At 38.5% G+C, this 10,823-nt stretch overlaps 1 protein-coding gene across 3 annotated transcripts in view; it reads left to right on the forward strand.

Moving 5' to 3' along the window:
- DLG2 (discs, large homolog 2 (Drosophila)) overlaps positions 1-10,823 on the forward strand; it is a 2,340,373-nt gene that overhangs the window by 1,463,173 nt on the left and 866,377 nt on the right. For all 3 annotated transcript variants that reach the window (XM_010853191.1, XM_010853193.1, XM_010853192.1), the window contains one exon: positions 644-697. In XM_010853191.1, coding sequence (XP_010851493.1) covers positions 644-697 — 54 coding nt within the window. The remainder of the gene's footprint in view (positions 1-643; positions 698-10,823) is intronic.

Consider the following 10,823-nt stretch of genomic DNA (forward strand, 5'->3'; position numbering starts at 1 on the left):
TTTTTTTTTTTTTTTTTTTTTTTTTTTTTTGAAAAAAGAACTTTAGCATATCTAATACGATTTTCTGCCATGTTTGACTAATTTTTAATTTTCTACCTAAGGGTTTCTAAAGCAGATTTTCAAAGGTACATAAATGATAAAGAAAAAAAATATGACACAGCATGCAAAATAGGTGAATGTATGTAAAATGTCAAAAAGTGAAAGCTTCTATTTTGCATTGTATACAATGTCCTCACAAAAGCCAGTTTAAAGAAAAGAGTTATAATGTTAGGTTTAATTTTGCTTCCATGAGAGAAAATATCAAAATCCTTTAGCACAGCCGTTTCATAAAGAAATGTTTAACTCCTTACCAAAGTTATTAGAAGTCATTGCCTCTTAAAACACTGCACAAATCCTCACATCCTTGCCTTTTCAGTTCTGTGCTTACTTCATTTTATTATGTGGTCAATGTAGCAAACAAATATTTGAAGGAAGGAGGGTGAAGGGAACTCTGAGTCATTTCATTTATCCCCCTAGCACCTGACATAGTACCTATGCAGGATCTCAAGAAATACTGTTGAGCTCTTGGTTAAATAAGTTAACAGATCCTATCTCGGAATAGACTACTTGTTATTTAAAATTTTTTTCTACTTCTCTTTTTTAGGCCAGCCCTGCTCCTATAATTGTCAACACAGACACTTTGGACACGATTCCTTATGTAAGTAACATTTTTATTAAGACTATCTTTAAAAACTGGTAGAACTTAATCAACAGAAATTAAAATACAGTACATATTCAGTTTCAACCAATCCAGATAATCTCATGAAATGATGTATAGAATGAGTTTTGTGCATTTTCTTTTGAAATTTGCTAACTCACAGCTTAGGCATACTGATATTTTCCTCTTTCATCCATTGTTTTGTAAAACACAAGGGTCCATCATGAGAAAAAAACAAGCCGATTATGATCAAATAATATTAGTTTCTTAGGTGTTCACTGAAAAGAGATTGATGAACTTTTCGGGTTTCTTGGTAAAGGTATACCCAAATCAATTTCTATGATAGAATCTGGGTAATCTGGATATAATATAGGATCAATAAACATTTGATGGATTTTGCTAAGCTCCTAATAAGAATTGAAGCAAAACTTTGTGAAGGCAAAGTTTATCTGTATCTACCTATATATAATATACAATAAGATGTATGGTTTTATAGAAACATGGAGCATGAGATAATAGGAACAGGCAGGTCAGAAAAGCCCCAGGTTCTTATTCTGCAATATAACCACTATGATGGCCAAAATTCTCAACGACAGAGTCTGGCTGGGTGGGAGTGACTGGAAAGTGGTGCAAAGCACAATGTGGGTGAGTGGTTGACTTGTGGAAGTCTAACAGAGCTTCGTGAGTGGCCCTAACTGATGCGGTAGAGGAGAGTACTTTAGGAAGACGGGACAGATTCAGATGCCTACAGATAAAAGGTTTGAGGCAATGCGAAGGGCTGCAGGCATAAAGGACAAGAACAAATACAACCTGCTCTTTGATTAAATGAGTACAAAGTGCTTGGTAAGTACTGGCTATTCTCAGTCTTAGACCCTAACCTCTAATGCCCACAAGGACCAAGAAAATCACAGAAACAGATGGATCAGGAAGCAGGGGGAGAGTAGGGAATAGAAAGCACATGACTTTCCAAATGTGGGGGGATGTAGCAGCAACTTGGCTGACTGGGTGGGTCCCAAAGGGAAATGGGATCAAGAGTTCCCAGATCATTCCGTTTTTCAAGAGAAGTCAGAAATTTGAATTTTATTATACAGTTTTGCAGGCAACTAACTCTCAGCAGAAGTTCAAACTCTACATGTACCAACCAAAATATGTCTAGTCTAAAGGCTGTCCTTCGGGAGATGCCTGCCTTGGAGGAACTGAAAGTGCTGAGCAGATTCTGCAAGCCAGACTGGGCCGCAGGGGAGAAGGGTGCCAGAACAAGGTTGGGACTTGGTTACAGGGACAAGTGATTAAAACTGGGACACAGGGTCAGGACAAGAATAACAGCAAGCTTGACTTAATGCTGAATCACCTGAAGTATTGAACTAGGGCTTCTTAGATCTCTCTGAACAAGAGTCATTTGGGGTCATGCTGGAAATGGGGTTAAGCTTACTGGTAGGAATCAAGTGGCTCCAGTTGTGGAAAGTAAAGGACTCTGTTGGAAGAAAGCAAAGCAATTATTAAAGACACATAATGTTCCTATTCTCTCTGTCACTCTTTCTGCTTTCCTTTCTTTATCAAAGATTTGTATCTGGATTGGACATCCAGTGGTAAGGAATCTGCCTACCAATGCAAGAGATGTGGGTTCAATCCCTGGGTCAGGAAGATCCCCTGGAGAAGGCAATGGCAGCCCACTCCAATATTCTTGCCTGGAAAATCCCAGGATAGATGTGCCTGGTGGGCTACGGTCCGTGGGGTCACAAAAGAGTTGAACATGACTTAATGACTAAACAACAACAAATATCTGGATTACTGTATACCTGACATTGTTTTAAGTGCTTAACAAATATTAACTCAATTAATCCTCATAACCACCTTATGAGACAGGTACTATTGATTTCTCCATTTTACAGATGAGAAAACTGAGTAATAAAGAGATTAAGTAACTGTCTCAGAATTGCATAGGAAGAAGCCGAGCCAAGAAGGAACCTGGGTGTCCTGGCTGTAGAGTGTGAGGCCTTACTTAACTCTGATCTAGTGACTGCTTGTTTCTACCTTTCCTCCCTCCTTTGCTACCTCTAAGCTTAAGAACAAAGTTTTCTCACTTAGCCCTTGGCAACATGCAGTTTTGGATGGAAGACAATTTGTCACAGAGGCTTCAACACCCTTGGGAGAGGGATGTGCATGTGCACACACACACACATATAATTGTATGCATTATTGTATATATTATATGTAATACATATATAAAAGGATTCTCTGTCTTTATTATAGTAAATCTCTTTACTATATCCATTGGCATCATCCAAACCAGATGAGCATGCTTTGAAGTAGACATGGAGCCCAGAGACTTGGTTTTGTAAGTAGGACTGCTTACTTGCAGTAGATCCATATTATTTCAGAGTCTTCTTTAGGGTTCTCATGACTAACCTCCAGTGCCTTCATGTACAAATAATTTACCAATAAGAATCTAAGAATTTTGAACAGACATGCTGGATTGGTATCCCAACTAATTAGCTAGTAAAATCGGCCAAATATAACAAATTAATTGAAGTGTTCTTGTTCTCTTAAATATCAATTCTTTGATATTTTAAAAATGCATTTCTTAATTGGAAGATAATTGCATTAGTGTGCTGTTTTCTGCCATACAAGAGTGTGGGTCAGTCATAATTATATATATTGTTGTTGGATTTTTTTTTCTTTTTTGGTTTTAGGAGTACTTTTAATATTGATTTATTTTAATTGGAAGATAATTACAATATTGTAATTTTTTGCCATGTATCAGCATGAATTGGCCATAGGTATACAAGTGTAGGATTCAGGATCCCCCCATGCTGAATCCCCCTCCCACCTCCCTCCCCACCTTAGCCCTTAAGGTTCTATATTGTTGTTGTTCAGTCGCTCAGTCATGTCCGACTCTGTGACCCCATGGACAGGCTTTCCTGTCCTTCACTATATCCCAGAGTTTGCTTAAACTCATGTTCATTGAGTTGATGATGCCATCCAATCATCTCATCCTATGTCACTCCCGTCTCCTCCTGCCCTCAATCTTTCTAAGCATTAGGGTCTTTTCCAGTGAGTCAGCTCTTTGCATCAGGTGGCCAAAGTATTAGAGCTTCAGCTTCAGCATCAGTCCTTCCAATGAGTATTCAGAGTTGATTTCCTTTAGAATTGACTGGTTTGATTGCCATATTCTCTAAGGGACTCTCTGGAGTCTCCTCCAGCACCACAGTTCAAAAGCATCAATTCTTCAGCACTTAGTCTTTTTTTATGATCCAATTCTCACATCTATACATGACTGCTGGAAAAATCATAGCATTGATTATACAGACCTTTGTCAGCTAAGTGATGTCTCTGCTTTTTAATACACTGTCTAGGTTTTTCATAGCTTTTGTTCCAAGGAGCAAGTGTCTTTTAATTTCATGGTTGCAGCCACCATCAGCAGTGATTTTGGAGTCCATAAAATAAAGTCTCTCACTGTTTGCACTTTTTTCCCCATCTATTTGCCATGAAGTGATAGGACTGGATGCCATGATCTTAGTGTTTTGAATGTTGAGTTTTAAGCCAGCTTTTTTACTCTCCTCTTTCACCTTCATCAAGAGGTTCTTTAATTCCTCTTTACTTTCTGTCATTAGGGTGGTGTCATCTGCATATCTAAGGTTATTGATATATATATAGATAGATATAGATATATAAATAAATAGATGTATCTTCTCCCTTTGGAGCCTCCCTCCCCCCTCCCATCCCACCTGACCAAGTCACACAAGATGCATACTCTAAATATCAATTTTAATATCTGATTTTGAATTCCTCAAAGGGATTTTTAAAAATTATCTTCAACATTTTTGTACATAATCCAAACCCTCTTTGAGCTTCCTTAAGAGTAGGATCTTTAGGGAAGTTTGCTAAATATGGCTAAACCATCCCAGTTCTCATGGCAATGTGTTGTTGAGCTATTCATTTACTCTTTCTGGACCTAAATTGATCAATAAGATAGGAATTGCAATATCAACCCCTGAGGTGTTGGTGAGTATCTTAATGAGGTTATGTATGTGAAATTATGCTTTGTTAACTTCTAGTTAATGAGGGTTTATTATTATTTTATTCAGTAAACACTTATGAAGTAACACGTGCTAGACTCCAAGAGAACATTAAATATTAATATCTTCCCCCATGTCTCAGAACTATAAATATATTGTGTATTAAAAATGGCAGATTGAGTACACATTGAGATTGACGTAGGTCTAACCCTCCTCTTTGTTCCTGATTCACTGAGTGACCTTGAACAAATCACTGTTCTTTTTGTGGTCTATTTTCTCATTCCCTAGTGTTCTATACTTTGTTTTCCTCTTTTCTGTCTCACATTCTAGTTGTTCACATAATTTCAGTTCTTTTTAATGAAGAAACAATTTCAGAGTTCCCCAGAGCATTTCAGTCATGTTGCATAAGAATATTTCCTTCTTTAAAATATTACCTACATGACAAATTTTAACTAAGTCCTCCTCAAAAATAATTTCAGTATAAGTTAGTGTATTAATTTTGCCAATTAGCAAATTTGGTTTTAGAAATATATGATTCTGGCAGAAATGACTTCCTGACATACATGCAAATAGCAGTCAAACAACAGGAGGAAATCTGTGGTCAAAGAAAAGTTTTAAGCATCTGTCTAGTAAAGATACAAAAGATATTCAAAGGAAATTCTGCATTGTTTTTCTAAGGAAAGTAAGTTAAGGGATCTTAAAACTCTGTAAGTGGTTTTACATTAATGAAGCCAATAGTGAAGGGATCACTGAAGTTCTTATGCATGAAGGAGGTCTCAGATAAACTCATTGTTGTATGAGGTCATGATAGTTTAAGACCTTAAATGATACATAGTACAGACAAGCAGGAATCCCTTATCTGAAAGTTAAAATCAGTGAGGGGAAAAACATGGAAGCAACCTAGATGTCCATCAGCAGATGAATGGATAAGAAAGCTGTGGTACATATACATGATGGAGTATTACTCAGCCATTAAAAAGAATACATTTGAAGCAGTTCTAATGAGGTGGATGAAACTGGAGCCTATTATACAGAGTGAAGTAAGCCAGAAGGAAAAACACCAATACAGTATACTAACGCATATATATGGAATTTAGAAAGATGCTAACAATAACCCTGTGTATGAGACAGCAAAAGAGACACTGATGTATAGAACAGTCTTATGGACTCTGTGGGAGAGGGAGAGGGTGGGAAGATTTGGGAGAATGGCATTGAAACATGTAAAATATCATGTATGAAACGAGATGCCAGTCCAGGTTCGATGCACGATACTGGATGCTTGGGGCTAGTTCACTGGGACGACCCAGAGGGATGGTACGGGGAGGGAGGAGGGAGGAAGGTTCAGGATGGGGAACACATGTATACCTGTGGTGGATTCATTTTGATATTTGGCAAAACTAATACAATTATGTAAAGTTTAAAAATAAAATAAAATTTAAAAAAAAAAGAAAAAAAGAAAAACAAGAAGGGAAAATCCCCATTTCAATACTGTGTAGCTTCCATGTTTCACTCAGTCATTTTATGCTTCCCCATTATCTATTGAGGGCTCCCCAGGTGGTTCAGTGGTAAACAACCCACCTGCCAATGCAGAAGATGTAACAGATGGGTTTGATTCCTGGGTTGGGAAGATCCCCTTGAAGGAGGGCATGGCAACCCACTCCAGTATTCTTGCCTGGAGAACTCCATAGGGAGGGGAGCCTGGAGGGCTACAGTCCATGGAGTTGAAAAATAGTCAGACACGACTGACTGAGCACATCACACGTTATATACCGAATACTGTCTTATAACAGGTATGAAAAACACTCTGTTTTTAGAGGTTCCGAGTGAGTAGAGCCTGTGTGTTACCTGTAAGTCCAGCTCCTGTAGGTTGACTTGGTGAAAAGGTAGCATGTTCTCCTCTCTGTATTCTGTAGCCAGTTGGCATGGAAACCTCCTCTCCTGACCATATCCATGCTTCTTCCCTTCTCTTAACTCAGACTCCTCTGAGTTCTATGATCAACACCATCCAAACAAATACCCTTCTTCCTGCTTTAGGAAAATAAATTTAGAGAGATTCTAGAATGTTGTTTCCCTCCATTCTTCTTTAGTGTTCATTTCATAGTGGTTATATTTAGACCTGTTTTCTGGAAATATACCGTGGGAAGTGGTAAACTCAAAAATCATGAGTTTTGAATCTTGTTAAGTAACTTGGATTTCAATGGATGCAAACCTCTCATCTTACAGATATAGTTATTCTAGCTCAACTAGAAAATGGTAGAGTTTGGTCTACCATTTACTGTTACTCCACGTAACAGTCAATTTTTGGTGTGTAACCAGCAACCACAAAACCAATGATGTAGAACAGTAAGTATTTATTTCTTCCATAAGAGTTTGCTGGTTGGCTGAGCTAGCTGCTTCAGGCTGAAGATTGCCAAGTTGGCTGGGGTATTACTGCTTCACATATTTGATTCTGGGGCCCAGGGGGTGGGACATACCCAAAGTATGTTATTTTCACTGTGATGAAAGAGGACACGCCCAAGACACAAGCCCAGATATAGCCCCTGCTCACATCATATCCACTAACACCCTAGTGGCTAAAGCAAGTCATATTGCCAAGTTCAAAGTGGAGGAAGGAGTGAATATTTGCTGAACAGGAAACTAACTTCTTGTTTAATTTCACCAAAACTTTAAATAAAATGGCTAAGAATGTGTATATGACCCATTGTAAAAAAAAAAATAAAGTTAAAAACAGAAGGAATTTTGGTCTTTAAAAGTATTAGGAGGAATAAACAATTAAAATGTCAAAGGGACCTGATTCAAGTGACACAGGGAATGGGTGTCTACATTATTGAGGATGTTTAAGGGAAAATATGGAAAAATAAAGGAACGTCCAGCAAGTGTTGGCAGTATGATGATTTTACTTCCCTGTGAGACACTTTGTTGTCTGAAACTTTGTTTCCAGAGATAAAAATAATAGGGGAGATGAGGAAATTTGTTCCAGAATTTTCAGAACTGTGTCTTCCCTCCCAGGAAAGTGAGGGAGAGAGAAGGAGAGGAAAGAGATTACAAAAAATGTTGAGAGTCTTTAGTAGTATCATCCATCGTATTGATATTTGATTGCCAAGAAGATCATTTATATAAAAGCTATTTAAAAACCATCATAATATTCTTATAATATTCCCAGTGAGATTTTTGTAGAGCACTTTAGATGTGGAAGGTCACTGGCTGCGGATACAGCTATAACTCTGGGGCGGAGGACAATAGAGGAGTTTAATGGGGATAAAACAGACAAAGGAAAGGCTGGCAGTGTGAGTGAAGGTTGGTGAGAAGGGAAGGGAATGAGAGAAAAGATAATGTGGACTGTGGGACATAGAGAAGCAATCAAATTAGCAGTGAGGTTCAGTTGGGAGCCAAAGAATGGGCTGGAGAGTATGAGGTGTTATTGAGCGAGGTTAATAAATGGCATTTCTGATTGATCCCAGGGGCAGGAAACCAAAAGTAAGAGCCCTCTGAGGACAGAGTTGCTGTATTGTGGAGATGGGATGACCAAGCACTTGGTCATAGAACTGGCCAGTTAGGCATGAATTTGAGTCACTTTGTACAATAATAGACCCTGGTGATTTAGGCTACTATTCACTTTTAATTGGATGGTTTTTCAGAATTATCCATGAACGGAGAGAAAGCAGAATTGTTTGTTTCTTTGAACAGTTCTAGTGGTGAAATAGTTTGGAAGAATTTGATGATTTTAGTGCATTTTCTGAGTTGGGTTTGACTCTATTGCGAACCCATGGACTGCAGCCCACCAGGCTCCTCTTGCAGGCAAGAATACTGGAGTAGGTAGCTACTTCCTTCTCTAGGGGATCTTCCCAACACAGGGATCAAACCCACATCTCCTGAATTGGCAGGCAGATTCTTTACCACTGAGCCACCTGGGAAGTCCATTTAGTATATTTAGTTTTCAGCAAACAAGTTTGTTTCTTTTTGTGGTTTTTCCCATAAACACTGTTAAAACTGTGTTGTTGATATTTTTATCTGCTGGATTTGTAGTTTATCTAGAAATGAAAAATCTTTATCTGCCAGAAAACAGCTTCATACTGGCTTAAATATGCCCATCAGGCAATAGGAATTTAGCAATAGAGGCAAAGCTATCAATTTTTGGTCCACCATCCAATCTAGCCAATCTAAATCCATTTCTCAACTGCAACACTCAGCCGATCCCTTTCCAATTGTTATTTTGCTCTAAAAGGCAAAAGATGGAATATCATAGTATTTCTCAAATATTAATGTAGGTAAAAATCTTCTCAGTTCAGTTCAGTCGCTCAGTCGTGTCCGACTCTTTGCGACCCCATGAATCACAGCACGCCAGGCCTCCCTGTCCATCACCAACTCCCGGAGTTCACTCAAACTCACATCCATCGAGTCAGTGATGCCATCCAGCCATCTCATCCTCTGTCGTCCCCTTCTCCTCCTGCCCCCAGTCCCTCCCAGCATCAGAGTCTTTTCCAATGAGCCAACTCTTCGCATGAGGTGGCCAAAGTACTGGAGTTTCAGCTTTAGCGTCATTCCTTCCAAAGAAATCCCAGGGCTGATCTCCTTCAGAATGGACTGGTTGGATCTCCTTGCAGAATCCAAGGGACTCTCAAGAGTCTTCTCCAACACCACAGTTCAAAAGTATCAATTCTTCGGCGCTCAGCTTTCTTCACAGAAGCAGATACTGATTTAGTAGGTTTGGAAATGGATCCTGAGAGTCTTCATTTCTAATAAGCTTCCAGTGAAGCTGATGTTCAATTGTGCATCATACTTTGCATCACACTTTGTGTAACAAGAGTCTAATGAGAGAGACTAGGCTTTGAATTCAGAAGCAACTGGGTTCTAAGCCCACCTCTGCTAGTACTTGCCTAAGTTTTGGTTAAGTCAAATTACCCATCGAAACCACTCTTTTATTATTTGTTAAATGAGAATAATATGTGCCTTTCAGAAGTTATTATTCTTCCTAGGATATAGAAGATGCTTAATAGTTCATTGTAAGACTGGGTGGAGGGGTTCCTTTGATAAAACAGAGCATGCCTTTGACTTAATCTGGAGCTCCTGAGACAAGAAATAGCTGGTTCAGCGGTAGGGCCAATAGCAGTTAGGTACTGCTCCCATGGGCCTACCTCCATCTAGATCTTTGCTATTTGAAATGTGACCCATTGACTAGAAGCATCGTTATTAGCTGGAAGCTTATGAGCACAGAATCTTAAGTTCCCACTGAAGACTTATTAAATCTGTGTTTTTAAGAAGAACTCCAGTGATTGATATTCATATTAAAGTTTGAGAAGCTAGTCAAAAAAAAAAAAAAGAACAAAAAAAAAAACCCCAGAAACTTCTTTTTGTGATTTGGATCCAGCTGTCTTTGTTCTTTCCCCACACCTTTTGGTCTGCACTTGGGGCAACTGCCCTTTTCACTTGTTCACCTTAAGCACATGCATAGGAAATGTATCTACAGGAAAAAGAATCAGTTCAATGGATAGAGACATATTTAGGGGCCAAGCTTCTAGACCTGTTCTCTCCAAGACAGTAGCTATAAGCCTCATGTGGTTATTTAAATTTATTAACATAATATAAAATTTAAAATTAAGTTTCTCAGTCTTACCAGCCACATTTGAAGTGCTCAGTAGCCAACATGGTAAGTACCATATTCAACACTGTGGATATAGAGTATAGTCATCATTCCAGAAAGTTCTATTGGACAGAGCTCTTCTAGATATTAAGAAAGAAATAGAGAGGAAGAAACTAATATTTATTGAAGGGACATTTTATTCTAGGTGTTTTATATATATATATTATCTAATTAAAGATATAAATTTGGAAAACTCAGCAGTGGCCACAGGACTGGCCACAGTTTTCATTCCAATCCCAAAGAAAGGCAATGCCAAAGAATGCTCAAACTACCGCACAATTGCACTCATCTCACACGCTAGTAGAGTAATGCTCAAAATTCTCCAAGCCAGGCTTCAGCAATATGTGAACCGTGAACTTCCAGATGTTCAAGCTGGTTTTAGAAAAGGCAGAGAAACCAGAGATCAAATTGCTAACATCCGCTGGATCATGGAAAAAGCAAGAGAGTTCCAGAAAAACATCTATTT

Source organism: Bison bison, unplaced genomic scaffold (genome assembly GCF_000754665.1).
Source record: "Bison bison bison isolate TAMUID 2011002044 unplaced genomic scaffold, Bison_UMD1.0 scf7180017864324, whole genome shotgun sequence".
NCBI classification, from domain to species: Eukaryota; Metazoa; Chordata; class Mammalia; order Artiodactyla; family Bovidae; genus Bison; species Bison bison.